Genomic DNA, 16,885 nt, shown 5'->3' with positions numbered 1-16,885 from the left:
GTTGAGTCGGGTAAGACTCCGCCTCATAGGATTACAGCTCATTCTACTAGGTCAGTTTCTACTTCCTGGGCGTTTAGGAATGAAGCTTCGGTTGATCAGATTTGCAAAGCGGCAACTTGGTCCTCTTTGCATACTTTTACCAAATTCTACCATTTTGTTGTATTTTCTTCTTCTGAAGCAGTTTTTGGTAGAAAAGTACTTCAGGCAGCGGTTTCAGTTTGAATCTTCTGCTTATGTTTTTCATTAAACTTTATTTTGGGTGTGGATTATTTTCAGCAGGAATTGGCTGTCTTTATTTTATCCCTCCCTCTCTAGTGACTCTTGTGTGGAAAGATCCACATCTTGGGTAGTCATTATCCCATACGTCACTAGCTCATGGACTCTTGCTAATTACATGAAAGAAAACATAATTTATGTAAGAACTTACCTGATAAATTCATTTCTTTCATATTAGCAAGAGTCCATGAGGCCCGCCCTTTTTTGTGGTGGTTATGATTTTTTTGTATAAAGCACAATTATTCCAATTCCTTTTTTTTTTTATATGCTTTCGCACTTTTTTCTTATCACCCCACTTCTTGGCTATTCGTTAAACTGAATTGTGGGTGTGGTGAGGGGTGTATTTATAGGCATTTTAAGGTTTGGGAAACTTTGCCCCTCCTGGTAGGAATGTATATCCCATACGTCACTAGCTCATGGACTCTTGCTAATATGAAAGAAATGAATTTATCAGGTAAGTTCTTACATAAATTATGTTTTTTTCTAAAGCGGTCATTGAAACTATGATTCAGGCTCGAAAACCGGTTACTCGCAAGATCTACCATAAGATATGGCATAAATATCTTTATTGGTGTGAATCTAAAGGGGTTCTCCTGGAGCTGGGTGAGGACTCCCCGGATTTTGTCTTTTCTTCAGGATGGACTGGATAAGGGTTTATCAGTCAATACCCTAAAGGGTCAGATTTCGGCATTATCTATGCTTTTTCACAAACATCTGGCAGACCTACCAGATGTTCAAGCCTTTGTACAGGCCCTGGTTAGAATCAGTCCTGTGTTTAAACCTGTTGCTCCCCCGTGGAGCCTTAATTTAGTTCTTAAAGTTTTGCAGCAGGCTCCGTTTGAGCCAGTGCATGTTGTTGATATAAAACTGTTATCCTGGAAAGTATTGTTTCTTGTTGCCATTTCTTCCGCTCGCAGAGTGTCTGAGCTTTCAGCTCTGCAGTGTGATTCCCCCTACCTTATTTTTCATGCTGATAAGGCGGTCCTTCGTACTAAATTGGGGTTTCTCCCTAAGTTGGTATCGAATCGAAACATCAGGAAATTGTTGTTCCTCCTTTTTGTCCAAATCCTTCTTCTCAAAAGGAACGTCTTTTGCATAACTTGGATGTTGTGCTGGCTCTAAAATTTTACTTACAAGCTACTAAAGATTTTCGCCAATCTTCTGCCCTGTTTGTTGCTTTTTCTGGAAAGCGTAAGGGTCAGAAGGCCACTTCTACTTCTCCGTCTCTCTGGTTGAGAAGTTTGATTTGTTTGGCTTATGAGACTGCTGAACAGCAGCAGGGCCGGATTGGGCAGCCGGGATACCGGGAAAAATCCCGGTGGGCCGCTGGCCGACAGCTCAGCTGGGCTGGCCTGGCTGCTGCTGTGTCTAAATTTATTGCAGCTTGCTTTGATTTATTGCTATTGCGCGGCCGCGCCGGCCGGCAAGGTATCCACCAGTCCCTACAACAAGACAGTACCTCCCCTCCCCACTGCTACAGCAGCATCCGTGTGTAGTTATTAGTAAAATTATTTATTTATTAAACTTAATATGGTTGTGTTATTGTTAACTTGTAACTCCTTAACCCGTTAACCGTCCCCCTCGGCCTCTCTGACCGCTGCTGCAGCTGCCGTCACCGTGCCTCACTCTGACTGACTGACTCCGTCCGCAACTAGTACCAACTGACTGTATAGCTACTATCACACTGTGTGACTGTCAGACTCAGTTCCTATATGGGCCGGCCGGGTCAGCAGGTGGGTGAGGGGCGGGCCTGCCAGGGCAGGCGGCTGTCACTGCTGTGATGATGTCACGACGACTCTCATCACCACGCGCCGGCGCCACCACGTGACATAGTGGAGGCAGTGGGAGCCTCAGCCTGGGAGCGCTGCGTCTGCGTGCTTCCCTTCGCGCCATCAGGAGTCAGGACTGTCACTGAGCCAGGCAGCCAGGTCTGCACGTGGGATCACGACGTGCGTGGTGCAGTGGTGGACAGACAGTGACACTGGACAGAGCGAGAGCAGAGTCTGAAGGGGAAGAGAGAGAATAAGGTACCGTTACTATACTAATTTATTGGGGGCAGCAGGCAGTGTGCAGCAGCAGGCCCGGCCACTGAGGCGGCCATCAGCAACAAAGCAGAGCAGCAGCACTCACTGACTGCACTGTCTGTCTCTCTGAATGTCTGAGCAGCAGCAGGCAAACATCAGGTCGGTCACTCAGTCAGGACAGAACTTAGAAGTCAGTCAGACAGTCAGTGGCAGACAGTGCAGGGGTGCCGTGTCACCACATAATAAATTCATCCAATTCCAATACCAAATATAACTAGCTTGTTAACTGACTCACTACACAGGCCACAAAATGTGTGGGCAATGCTATAGAGCCAATGGATAAAAGATGGTCACTTGGTCAGGGTTAAATATAGACGCATAACTGTCTGTGCATGTATAGCTAAGTAACTAAATTATATTGCTTTTTTACCAGGCTATACATGCACAGACAGTTATGAGTCTATATTTAACCCTGTCTGTAAATACCCCTCACCCAAATTTGTAAAACAATAGATAGGGATAAAGAGAGCAAGTGCCAAAAAATAACATTGTCATTTAGAGATATGTATTGTGAAGTGATAGTCCAGACTCCAGTACAGGACAGACATACTGACCGTCCGTGACCTTTCCCCCCAGAGCATGCTGCATGAGAGCAACTAGATCAGTTCAAGTGACCTGATCCAACACACAAATCATTTGTCTGCAAGTATTTAATTTGTGTATAAACTGCCTGCTTAACTCACAATATTTGTATTTTTTATTATATATATATATATATATATATATATATATATATATGAGTTGAAGTGAAAACCAGCTAGAGCATAGTTGGCTGGCTTGGAGGGGCGTGGCTATGTTGGAGGGGCATGGCTATGTTGGAGGGGGCGGGGTTGGGCTGGTCTATAAAAATTTCCAGGGCTGGTCTCATTTCCCAGTCCGGCCCTGAACAGCAGCCTCCTGAGAGAATTACAGCTCATTCCACTAGGGCTATCTCCTCTTCTTGGGCTTTCAATTAAGCTTCTGTGGAATAGATTTGCAAGGCGGCAACATGGTCCTCTCTGCATACTTTTTCCAAATTCTAGAAATCTTATACTTTTGCCTCGGTCGAGGCTTCTTTTGGGAGAAAGGCTCTTCAAGCGGTGGTGCCTTCTGTTTAGGTCCTCTTGCCTTTTTTCTCCCTCCCTGTTCATTCCGTGTCCTCTAGCTTGGGGATTGGTTCCCACTAGTAATTGGAATGACGTTGTGGACTTTCCATGTCATAGGAAAGAAAACAAAATGTATGCTTCCTGATAAATTTGTTTCTTTCCGGACATGGAGAGTCCACGACCCCATCCTCCTTTTTTTTTTTTTTTTTTTTTAAATATTTCAGCAGTTTTTTAAAGTAAACCTCAGGCACCTTTTCACCCTTGTGTTTCTTCCTTTTCCATTTCCTTCAGCTGAATGACTGGTTATCGGTAAGACAGTTACACTTAACAGCTTTGCTGGGGTGCTCTTTGCCTCCTCCTGCTGGCCAGGAGTTGAATATCCCATTAGTAATTGGAATGACGTCGTGGACTCTCCATGTCCGGAAATAAATACATTTATAAGGTAAGCATAAATTTGGTTTTCACTATTGATAGGTCTTTGGTATAATATCCCCACTAGCAGTTTTACTTTCCACACCTATTTTATGGACCTTTTCAATAGATATTGTAGCCAATTTGGGTAAGTACAATATCTTTGGAATAACTTTGGCAATAAATTATAATTAAATCATTATTTTCTGATCCCTCTGGTATTCCTATAATTCCTATACTGTCTTTGGATCTTATAACTTGAATGATTTCAGTTGGTTTCTGTATTCTATTTACATTTAATGCATCATAATTTCTATTTTCTACATCAAAAATACATTGTTCTAGCTGTGTAAATCTTGAAGCAACTTGTCTTCCATACCTTTTCAAATCTATTCTTGGCATGGATAGATCAGTCATTTGCCTAACTATAGGGTGTATCTCTTGACTATTAATATTTGTACTTAGGTCTTTATTGTATACTTCTGCTACTATCGCCGACTGGATTTTATTGTTATTTTGTTTGTTTCTAGTGCTCATAGCTAGAGATGTATTTTTTATGTCAGAGCTATATTTAACCATACAAGTAAAGTTACTAGCTTTTTTTACACCATTAATTCCAACAGAGATAAGATGGTCTAATTATTTTCCAAACAACATTAACAATTCAAAAGGCAAAAAAGTATGTTTCCCAATGCCCTACAAAGCATGTCTTACAAAAATTTGTTGTCATATTTTTGACATTTGGTTTTAATAACGTGATCACAATTTAGCCCAGAAGGTGTAACTTGACACCACTCTGCACATCCTCCATGTCAGAAAGGTTGCTCTAATACAAAAGATCAACTCTCACAGAATTAAAAATAGCAAAAATACATTTTTCTTTCCATAATATCTCTAAATGTGCTAGAATCTTCAGTAGGGAAAATAATCTTCTTACAAAGGCAAGGTAGCATTTATTTTAAGAAGAAGTAAAAAATACAGGCCTTAAAGATTTTGGCTTATTTTTTTAAAATATTTTAGGGATATGCAGTTATATATTTATTTTTTCGTTCTAGTCAATTCTTCTGTATAGATAGCATATTAAATAGGAAACCTAGGATTTACTCTTTATATCTAAACCTAATATATATTTTACACCTAGCAGAAAGCTCAAATAAACATGGATATCAGTGCTTTGTAAATCACATTTAGAGTCAGAATCTTTGGAAAGGGAAAGTGGTTTTAACAGAATAATATGCACAAGTTTTCTTATGTGAACCTATCCAGTGTGTAGTATTGAAGATTACTGTAAATGGCACAAATGTTTTGATTCACAGTATGTTTTGTTTTTTTTTGTTTTCCCCGGGCTTAGAGCTAGAAAATACAAAAATAAACCAACATAAAAATACAAGCATTTTATTAAAAACTTACGTTTCTGCCTACCAAACCTCAGAAATAAACTTCCTTGCCTGTCTGATCCTCCAAAATATAAATCTGTTAGGCATTCAATTTTTTTTTTTAGACAATGTGTTAGTGCAAGTAGCACAGCCAGAGTTGCTGCTTGCTCAGTGTGATAAGTAATCAAATTCATCAATGCCTAGTAAAACTGCATCAGACCTTCCGCTCCAGCCAATAGCCATTTTAACACCCATATGCATGTGTCCTGGGACCCTAGCATGACTGACCATGATCACTACATGTGTATATGAGAACGTCAACGTGAACTCCAAAAAACAAAGTAACAACCACTGGAACCTTCATAGCCACAAATAGACCCTGGACCAACAAATTCTTTCACAGGAAGGACCATGCTCCCACCAAGCTTAACCTCAATGCAGACTGTTCTCAGGTTAGAAAATGTAGAGGAGATGGACCTTATTTCTTTCCTTCTTGTGCTAGACAGAAATAATAATAGATGGGGTCAGTAATGGGTACAACCTATAAGATTGTAGATGTAAGATGGATCTCTCATTGGTAGTATTTAGTATGAGCTAGACAGACTCCACATCTCTCTAGTCCCTCTTTTTCACCATCGTACCATGAGTCTCTTTCTCTTCATAGTGTCTCACTTTACTGTCACATAGTTGCCAACGCTCCTGATTTTTCCAGGACACTTCAATTTTTTGGCTTCCTATCCCTGCCTTTTAAAGGGACAGTATACACCAGTTTTCATATAACTGCATGTAATAGACACTACTATAAATAATAATATGCACAGATACAGATATAAAAATTCAGTATAAAACCTTTTAAAAACTTACTTAGAAGCTTCCAGTTTAGCTCTGTTGAAAAGGTTAGCTGGAACATCCACTGAAAGGGGTTGTATAGCAAAAACAGCAGACTTCCTCTGCATATGGAAAGACTCTTTACACAAACAGGAGCAAGCTGGAGTAGGTATACATCAGTATACTTCAAAACATTGGGGCTTGGTTAGGAGTCTGAAAATCAGTGCAATGTTATTTAAAAATAAGCAAAACTATACATTTTGTTAAAAAAAAAAACCTGTATGGGCTATATAAATGGATCGTTTTCAAAACATGTATGCAAAGAAAAATCTAGTGTATAATGTCCTTTGTTCAGTTCAGTCTATATATTGTTTAATATTGTGTGCAGTGCAGTACTCCCTCCACAGAGGTCGCTGTGGCATTAGTCTTATTGCTTGCAGTATGTTTTTTTTTCTGAAGTTTTCTATGGTTTTCTGTTATACTGAAATTTAGCAGTGTGATGTCAGGTATCAGGTAAGGGGTAGTTCTGATAAGTGATATATAATACTAGGAAGGGTAGGAGACAAGAGGAATGAAGCCGGGCATCTCAATAGTGTTGCACAATTTCCCCCATTATATATACTGAGGCTTTGCTTAGCAGGGGTTTAAGACATCAGGCTTTTTGAAACTGCTGGGACTGGAATTGACAGAGCATAAAATAAATTTAGATTTACTGGGGCATTTCTGGGTCTATTAACCTCTTGCACACAATCACTACATCAGCAAAGATTAAAACAGGGTTATTTACTTCACAAAAGTCCACCTACTTGTCAAACTTTCAATAGTATCTTAGTAAAAGTAAAACATAAAAACCAATCCTCAACATATCTACATTTATCTTTTCTTAGCAGCCCCAAGACAGCAGTTAGCAGGTTAAAAATATTGAGGTAATATCATTGTTTAATGTCTGTCTGTGTAACATCTATATAAACTAGGGTGCTTTGTGGTGTCCTGTTATACAGATGCTGAAGGGTTAGTCATTTAACCCTTGCTTGCTTATTTTGGTACTTGCTGCTTGACAGGTGATGAGGAGCATGATGCTTTCACCTGAATCAAATGGCAATATCAGTGCATAAAGAAAATGCTCTTATATATTAGAAAAAAATTTATTATTGCACTATTGCTTTCATCTAACCATGTGTTTAACCCCTGAAAAGTGATGAAGCACATTTTTAAACTCAGTTCCAGAGCATCAATGCTCTGCTAGGAGCTAGCTGAACACATCTAGTGAGCCAATGACCTAAGAACAATATGTGAAGCCACCAATCAACAGCTGCTGAGGAGGATATGTACATATCCTTTTTTATCAAATGTACCCAAGGGAAAAAATTAGAAGTGAATTTAAAAATGACATGTTCTGACTAAATCATGAAAGTTTAATTTAAACTTTCCTATCTCTTTAAGCAATCAGTATGGCTACATTATACTACTAAAATCGTATGTGCTTGTTTTGTTGGGATGGATTGAAGAGGTTGGAACTATGCAAATTATAAATGGGCAACTGTGCTGTCATTTTTGTATCATAACAGGTTACAGAGGCAAATGAGCTCTTAAAGGCTATATATGATCATCCAGTGCCCCAAACCAATACCTCACTGAACCTGGAGATGGTATGTCCTCAATTTATATATGTTTTCTCTAGGACAAAGCACATCAGCCGACATTTTAGGATTTATTGCGTGTTATGAACACAACAAACATGTTTTATGTACACACTGATTACCATTTGGATGCAAGAAAATAAAATATGGCTACTGTGATATTATGTGAACAGTTCTTCTACCCTAGATCCAAATCTGTATGGCAAATACCCTGTAAATATCTAAAACCAGCTGTGTTTTTTTGTGTATGTGTTTTTTTTAAAGAGATTTAAATGATACATTGTTTGCATTAATTAGAAAAAAAAAAAATCAATTTTCAAAAGTGCAACATGCCATAATTAATTTATCTTTGATAATGACTAACTAATATATTTTAAAAGCAAGTTGTTTCACTAAACCAATAACATAACGTGATAACATGTGCAATTAATAATTTTATAACATTTTGATTTGACAATGCACAAGAACTTTAACCTTAAAGGGACAGTCAACACCAGAATTTTTGCTGTTTTAAAAGATAGATAATCCCTTAATTACCTATTCCCCAGTTTTGCATAACCAACACAGTTATAATTATACACGTTTTACCTCTGTAATTACCTTGTATCTAAGCCTCAGCAGACTTCCCCCTGACCCCACATTTTCCCACTATTCGTTCCTAGGTCAATAAACACACAACACCTAATTGGGAGAGAAAAGGCCGCAGCTTATTTATTAAACAAACCAATAAATTAACATCTTTATTTAACTTTCAACAATATTTACAATCCATCTCAGTGCTTGCTCTTATCTTCTCATAAGCCCCCACCCCTTCCAGGGCTGGGCGTTCCTCACATTCCTTTGCTTACACCCCCCATAACTGCCACCATGTTCCATTAGGCGTAAGCCTCAACAGAAAACTAGCAAGCACTTCCGCCTGCGCTGCGACATCACCTAGTCACCGTTCAGGGAGGGAGGGCGGGACACACTGCTCCAGAAAGGCACCTGTGACCTCACTTCCAGTGCTGGCACTTATCAAAGTTACCAAAACCCCACCCCCCTGGGATAATCCACTCTTGGGGGGGAAGTGGGGTCACAGGTGCCCTTCTTCCAATTTTGTCATCCGGGGCCTTTTCTTTATTTCAGTTCTTTTGACAGACTTGCAGTTTAGCCAATTAGAGCTGTCTCCATGGTAAATTCACATGCATGAGCTCAATGTTATCTATATGAAACACGTGAACTAATGCCCTCTAGCGGTGAAAAACTATCAAAATGCATTTAGATTAGAGACGGCCTTCAAGGTCTAAGAGATTTGCATATGAACCTCCTAGGTTTAGCTTTCAACTAAGAATACCAAGAGAACAAAGTAAAATTGGTGATAAAAGTAAATTGTAAAGTTGTTTAAAATTACATGCCCTATTTGAAACATAAAAGGTTTTTTTTGGACTTGACTGTCCCTTTAAACAATTGGCACACAAAGTGGGTTTAGACACTCAAAAGTGTGTAAAATGAGTTGCAAACATGTCTATGTTTATGAAATGGAAAAAAAGAAACTTAGTGACACACCCATTATTGATTTGCTTACGTACTGGAATATTGGTGTCCCCTTTAAGTGTATAGTTGGTGTTTACTTGGGCTGAATACATTTGAATATATATATAGATATAGATATATATACTGTGTATATGTGTGTGTATATATATGTATATGTATGTATATATATATATATATATATAACACATAAAGGAAACCCAGCACTCACCAGCTAGCTCACAGCTAAGATTTAAAATGCAGTGACTAACGTTTCCATTTTAAATCTTAGCTGTGAGCTAGCTGGTGAGTGCTGGGTTTCCTTTATGTGTTGTATTTGTTTTGTAATCCCCCATGGTTCTTGCACCCACTCCTTTCTGGGGTTAACTGCCTATGACTCTGGTGGCGGCACAGCTTTTTGTGAGTGCTATTTAGCACCCAGGGCTGGCATGTTGCTGGGTCATGCGATGTGTACCTGGTCCGGTTTTGGAGTGCAGTCCCCTTTCCGTGTTTTGTATGTCGCTGGGTGATTACATATACCTGTGCACCCCTCCCTTGTTCCCAGTTTGTCTGGCTTTGAGAGCCTGCATTGTGTGGCTGTGTTAGGGACTCAGGTGTTGGAAAGGACCTTGACGTGTTACCTGAGCTTGTCCCATTTGGCCAGATGCGGTGACTAACCTTTCCATTTTAAATCTTAGCTGTGAGCTAGCTGGTGAGTGCTGGGTTTCCTTCATGTGTTGTATTTGTTTTGTAATCCCCCATGGTTCTTGCACCCACTCCTGTATGGGGTTAACTGCCTATGACTCTGGTGACGGCACAGCTTTTTGTGAGTGCTATGTAGCACCCAGGGCTGGCATATTGCTGGGTCATGGGATGTGTACCTGGTTCGGTTTTGGAGTGTAGTCCCCTTTCCGTGTTTTGTGTGTGTGTATATATATGTGTGTATATATATATATATATATATATATATATATATATATATATATATATATATATATATATATATATATATATATAAATTGAAGTGGTATTTGTATATGCACTCTCACCAACGAACTGCAACTTGCCAGGGTGCTGTAGCCAGGTATGTAGATATCAGGAATAGAAGAAGCACTCACTGGACTGTGGACAGCAATGTGAAAAACTTTATTGTTACAATAATGTTTTTCACATTGCTGTCCACAGTCCAGTGAGTGCGTCTTCTACTCCTGATATCTATCTATCTATCTATCTATCTATCTATCTATATATATATATATATATATATATATATATATATATATATATATATATATATATATATATATATATATATATATACTGTATCTCACAAAGGTGAGTACACCCCTCACATTTTTGTAAGTATTTTATTACATCTTTTCATGTGACAACACTAAAGAAATGACATTTCTTTCATGTAATTAGCAAGAGTCCATGAGCTAGTGACGTATGGGATATACATTCCTACCAGGAGGGGCAAAGTTTCCCAAACCTCAAAATGCCTATAAATACACCCCTCACCACACCCACAATTCAGTTTTACAAACTTTGCCTCCCGTGGAGGTGGTGAAGTAAGTTTGTGCTAGATTCTACGTTGATATGCGCTTCGCAGCAGGCTGGAGCCCGGTTTTCCTCTCAGTGTGCAGTGAATGTCAGAGGGATGTGAAGAGAGTATTGCCTATTTGAATTCAATGGTCTCCTTCTACGGGATCTATTTCATAGGTTCTCTGTTATCGGTGGTAGAGATTCATCTCTTACCTCCCTTTTCAGATTGACGATATACTCTTATATACCATTACCTCTACTGATTCTCGTTTCAGTACTGGTTTGGCTATCTACTATATGTAGATGAGTGTCCTGGGGTAAGTAAGTCTTATTTTTTGTGACACTCTAAGCTATGGTTGGGCACTTTATATATAAAGTTCTAAATATATGTCTTTAAACTTATATTTGCCATGATTCAGGATGATCAGTATTCCTTATTTCAGACAGTCAGTTTCATTATTTGGGATAATGCATTTAAATGATCATTTTTTCTTACCTTAAAAATTGTTTCAATTGACTTTTTTCCCTGTGGGCTGTTAGGCTCGCGGGGGCTGAAAATGCTTCAATTTATTGCGTCATTTTTGGCGCTGACTTTTTTGGCGCAAAAAAAATTTGTCACTTCCGGCGCCCTAATTGACGCCGGAAGTTGTTCGTGATTGCGTAATTTTTTTGACGTTTTTGCGCCAAAAATGTCGGCGTCACCGGATGTGGCGTCATTCTTAGCGCCAAAAAATTTAGGCGTTGTACTTAGCGCCAATAATGTGGGCGTCATTTTTGTCTCCACCTTTTTTTCACATTATTTCAGTCTCATTTTTCATTGCTTCTGGTTGCTAGAGGCTTGTTCATTGGCATTTTTTCCCATTCCTGAAACTGTCATTTAAGGAATTTGATAAATTTTGCTTTATATGTTGTTTTTTCTTTTACATATTGCAAGATGTCTCAAATTGACCCTGGATCAGAATCTACTTCTGGAAAGACACTGCCTGATGCTGGTTCTACCAAAGTTAAATGCATTTGTTGTAAACTTGTGGTAACTGTTCCTCCAGCTGTAGTTTGTGATGAATGTCATGATAAACTTGCTAATGCAGATAGTATTTCCATTAGTAATATTCCATTACCTGTTGTTGTTCCCTCAAAATCTAATGCTCAGGATGTTCCTGTTAATATAAAAGAATTTGTTTCTAAATCTATTAGGAAGGCTCTATCTGTTATTCCTCCTTCCAGTAAACGTAAAAGGTCTTTTAAAGCTTCTCATATTTCAGATGAATTTTTAAATGACCGTCATCATTCTGACTTGTCTGTTTCTGATGAGGATTTATCTGGTTCAGAAGATTCTGTCTCAGATATTGACACTGATAAATCTTCACATTTATTTAAAATGGAATTTATTCGTTCTTTACTTAAAGAAGTTTTAATCACATTAGATATGGAGGAGTCTAGTCCTCTTGGTACTAAATCTACTAAGCGTTTAAATTCGGTTTTTAAACCTCCTATAGTTATTCCAGAAGTTTTTCCTGTCCCTGATGCTATTTCTGAAGTAATTTCTAGGGAATGGAATAATCTGGGTACTTCATTTACTCCTTCTCAAAGGTTTAAGAAATTGTATCCTGTGCCATCTGACAGATTAGAGTTTTGTGACAAAATCCCTAAAGTTGATGGGGCTATCTCTACTCTTGCTAAACGTACTACTATTCCTACGGCGGATAGTACTTCCTTTAAGGATCCTTTAGATAGGAAGATTGAATCCTTCCTAAGGAAAGCTTATTTATGTTCAGGTAATCTTCTTAGACCTGCTATTTCTTTGGCTGATGTTGCTGCTGCTTCTACTTTCTGGTTGGAGGCTTTAGTGCAACAAGTGTCAGACCATAATACTCATAGCATTGTTAAACTTCTTCAACATGCTAATAACTTTATTTGTGATGCCATCTTTGATATCATTAGAGTTGATGTCAGGTATATGTCTTTAGCTATTTTTGCCAGAAGAGCTTTATGGCTTAAAACTTGGAATGCAGATATGTCTTCTAAGTCAACTTTGCTTTCTCTTTCTTTCCAAGGTAATAAATTATTTGGTTCTCAGTTGGATTCTATTATTTCAACTGTTACTGGGGGGAAAGGAACTTTTTTGCCTCAGGACAAAAAATCTAAAGGTAAATACAGGGCTGCTAATCGTTTTCGTTCCTTTCGTCAGAATAAGGAACAGAAGCCTGACCCTTCCCCTAAAGGAACGGTTTCTGTTTGGAAACCTTCTCCAATCTGGAATAAATCCAAGCCTTTTAGAAAGTCAAAACCAGCTCCCAAGTCCACATGAAGGTGCGGCCCTCATTCCAGCACAGCTGGTAGGGGGCAGGTTACGATTTTTCAAAGACATTTGGATCACTTCGATTCACAGTCTTTGGATTCAGAACATTGTTTCACAAGGGTACAGAATAGGTTTCAAGGTAAGGCCGCCTGCGAGAAGATTTTTTCTCTCTCACATTCCAATAAACCCAGTGAAGGCTCAGGCATTTCTGAAATGTGTTTCAGATCTAGAGTTGGCTGTAGTAATTGTGCCAGTTCCAGTTCTGGAACAGGGGCTGGGGTTTTACTCAAATCTATTCATTGTACCAAAGAAGGAGAATTCCTTCAGACCAGTTCTGGATCTAAAGATATTGAATCGTTATGTAAGGATACCAACATTCAAAATGGTAACTATAAGGACTATTCTGCCTTTTGTTCAGCAAGGACATTATATGTCCACAATAGATTTACAGGATGCTTATCTTCATATTCCGATTCATCCAGATCACTTTCAGTTTCTGAGATTCTCTTTTCTTGACAAGCATTACCAGTTTGTGGCCCTTCCGTTTGGCCTAGCAACAGCTCCAAGGATCTTTTAAAAGGTTCTTGGTGCCCTTCTATCTGTAATCAGAGAACAGGGTATTGCGGTATTTCCTTATTTGGACGATATCTTGGTACTTGCTCAGTCTTCACATTCTGCAGAATCTCATACGAATCGACTTGTGTCGTTTCTTCAAAGACATGGTTGGAGGATCAATTTACCAAAGAGTTCCTTGATTCCTCAGACAAGAGTAACCTTTTTAGGTTTCCAAATAGATTGTGTCCATGACCTTGTCTCTAACAGAAAAGAGATGTCTGAAATTGGTTTCAGCTTGTCGAAACCTTCAGTCTCAATCATTCCCTTCGGTAGCTTTGTGCATGGAAATTCTAGGTCTCATGACTGCTGCATTGGACGCGATCCCCTTTGCTCATTTTCACATGTGACCTCTTCAGCTTTGTATTCTGAACCAGTGGTGCAGGGATTATACAAAGATATCACAATTAATATCCTTAAATCCAAATGTTCGACACTCTCTGACGTGGTGGATAGATCACCATTGTTTAGTCCAAGGGGCTTCTTTTGTTCGTCCAACCTGGACTGTGATCTCAACAGATGCGAGTCTGACAGGTTGGGGAGCTGTATGGGGATCTCTGACAGCGCAGGGGGTCTGGGAATCTCAGGAGGCGAGATTACCAATCAACATTTTGGAACTCCGTGCGATTTTCAGAGCTCTTCAGTTTTGGCCTCTTCTGAAGAGAGAATCGTTTATTTGTTTTCAGACAGACAATGTCACAACCGTGGCATATGTCAATCATCAAGGGGGGACTCACAGTCCTCAGGCTATGAAAGAAGTATCTCGGATACTTGTATGGGCGAAATTCAGCTCCTGTCTAATCTCTGCAGTTCACATCCCAGGTGTAGACAATTGGGAAGCGGATTATCTCAGTCACCAGACGTTATATCCGGGCGAATGGTCTCTTCACCCAGAGGTATTTCTTCAGATTGTTCAAATCTGGGGACTTCCAGAAATAGATCTGATGGCTTCTCATCTAAACAAGAAACTTCCCAGGTATCTGTCCAGATCCAGGGATCCTCAGGCGGAGGGAGTGGACGCGTTGTCGCTTCCTTGGAATTATCATCCTGCCTATATCTTTCCGCCTCTAGTTCTTCTTCCAAAAGTGATTTCCAAAATTCTAATGGAACGTTCGTTTGTACTGCTGGTGGCTCCAGCATGGCCTCACAGGTTTTGGTATGCGGATCTCATTCGGATGGCCACTTGCCAACCTTGGACTCTTCCGTTAAGACCAGACCTTCTATCTCGAGGCCCTTTTTTCCATCAGGATCTCAAATCATTAAATTTGAAGGTATGGAAATTGAACGCTTGATTCTTAGTCATAGAGGTTTCTCTGACTCAGTAATTAATACTATGTTACAGGCTCGTAAATCTGTGTCTAGGAAGATTTATTATCGAGTCTGGAAGACTTACATTTCTTGGTGTTCTTCTCATAAATTCTCCTGGCATTCTTTTAGAATTCCTAGAATTTTACAGTTTTTTCAGGATGGTTTGGATAAAGGTTTGTCTGCAAGTTCCTTGAAAGGACAAATTTCTGCTCTTTCTGTTCTAATTCACAGAAAGATTGCTAATCTTCCTGATATTCATTGTTTTGTACAGGCTTTGGTTCGTATAAAACCTGTCATTAAGTCAATTTCTCCTCCTTGGAGTCTTAATTTGGTTCTGAGGGCTTTACAAGCTCCTCCGTTTGAACCTATGCATTCTCTGGATATTAAATTACTTTCTTGGAAAGTTCTGTTCCTTTTGGCCATCTCTTCTGCTAGAAGAGTTTCTGAGTTATCTGTTCTTTCTTGTGAATCTCCTTTTCTGATTTTTCATCAGGATAAGGCGGTGTTGCGGACTTCATTTAAATTTTTACCTAAGGTTGTGAACTCTAACAACATTAGTAGAGAAATTGTTGTTCCTTCATTATGTCCTAATCCTAAGAATTCTCTGGAGAGATCTTTACATTCTTTGGATGTAGTAAGAGCTTTAAAATATTATGTTGAAGCTACTAAAGATTTTTAGAAAGACTTCTAGTCTATTTGTTATCTTTTCTGGTTCCAGGAAAGGTCAGAAGGCCTCCGCCATTTCTTTGGCGTCTTGGTTAAAGTCTTTGATTCATTGATCATTATGTCGAGTCGGGTAAAACTCCGCCTCAAAGGATTACAGCTCATTCTACTAGGTCATTTTCTACTTCCTGGGCGTTTAGGAATGAAGCTTCTGTTGATCAGATTTGCAAAGCAGCAACTTGGTCTTCTTTGCATACTTTTACTAAATTCTACCATTTTGATGTTTTCTCTTCTTCTGAAGCAGTTTTTGGTAGGAAAGTACTTCAGGCAGCTGTTTCAGTTTGATTCTTCTGCTTATAATTTCCTTATAATGATCCAATCAGCCAATCAGATTGAGCTCGCATTCTATTGGCTGTTCCGATCAGCCAATAGAATGCGAGCTCAATCTGATTGGCTGATTGGATCGGCCAATCGGATTGAACTAGATTCTGATTGGCTGATTCCATCAGCCAATCAGAAAATTCCTACCTTAATTCCGATTGGCTGATAGAATCCTATCAGCCAATCGGAATTCGAGGGACGCCATCTTGGATGACGTCCCTTAAAGGAACAGTCATTCGTCGTTCAGTCGTCGGTCCGGATGGATGTTCCGCGCTGGATGTCTTCAGGATCCTGCCGCTTCGCTCCGGATGGAAGAAGATCGAAGATGCCGCTTGGAGAAGATGTTTGCCGGTCCGGATGTCCTCTTCTTGCCGGATAGGAGGAAGACTTTGGAGCCTCTTCTGGACCGGATTATGGATCGCCAACCCCCGCTTGGGTTGGATGAAGATCTTGGAGCCAGGACGGATCGGTGATACCTGGATGGTGAAGACAAGGTAGGAAGATCTTCAGGGGCTTAGTGTTAGGTTTATTTAAGGGGGGTTTGGGTTAGATTAGGGGTATGTGGGTGGTGGGTTGTAATGTTGGGGGGGGTATTGTATGTTTTTTTTTTACAGGCAAAAGAGCTGAAATTCTTGGGGCATGCCCCGCAAAGGGCCCTGTTCAGGGCTGGTAAGGTAAAAGAGCTTGTAACTTTTTTAATTTAGAATAGGGTAGGGAATTTTTTATTTTGGGGGGCTTTGTTATTTTATTAGGGGGCTTAGAGTAGGTGTAATTAGTTTAAAATTGTTGTAATATTTTTCTTATGTTTGTAAATATTTTTTTATTTTCTGTAACTTAGTTCTTTTTTATTTTTTGTACTTTAGCTAGT

The 16,885-nt window shown here is 39.4% G+C and overlaps 1 protein-coding gene across 3 annotated transcripts in view; it reads left to right on the top strand.

Annotated features, from left to right (window-relative positions):
- LOC128663750 (DENN domain-containing protein 1B) overlaps window positions 1-16,885 on the top strand; it is a 348,668-nt gene that overhangs the window by 90,640 nt on the left and 241,143 nt on the right. For 2 of the 3 annotated variants that reach the window (XM_053718234.1, XM_053718232.1), the window contains exon 7: window positions 7,629-7,709. The exons of the other annotated variant lie outside the window; for it this stretch is intronic. In XM_053718234.1, coding sequence (XP_053574209.1) covers window positions 7,629-7,709 — 81 coding nt within the window. The remainder of the gene's footprint in view (window positions 1-7,628; window positions 7,710-16,885) is intronic. 3 annotated transcript variants of the gene reach the window in all.

Source organism: Bombina bombina, chromosome 6 (genome assembly GCF_027579735.1).
Source record: "Bombina bombina isolate aBomBom1 chromosome 6, aBomBom1.pri, whole genome shotgun sequence".
NCBI lineage: Eukaryota > Metazoa > Chordata > Amphibia > Anura > Bombinatoridae > Bombina > Bombina bombina.
The sequence above is the reverse complement of the archived record's forward strand: the minus strand, read 5'-3'. Positions and strand labels throughout refer to the sequence as shown.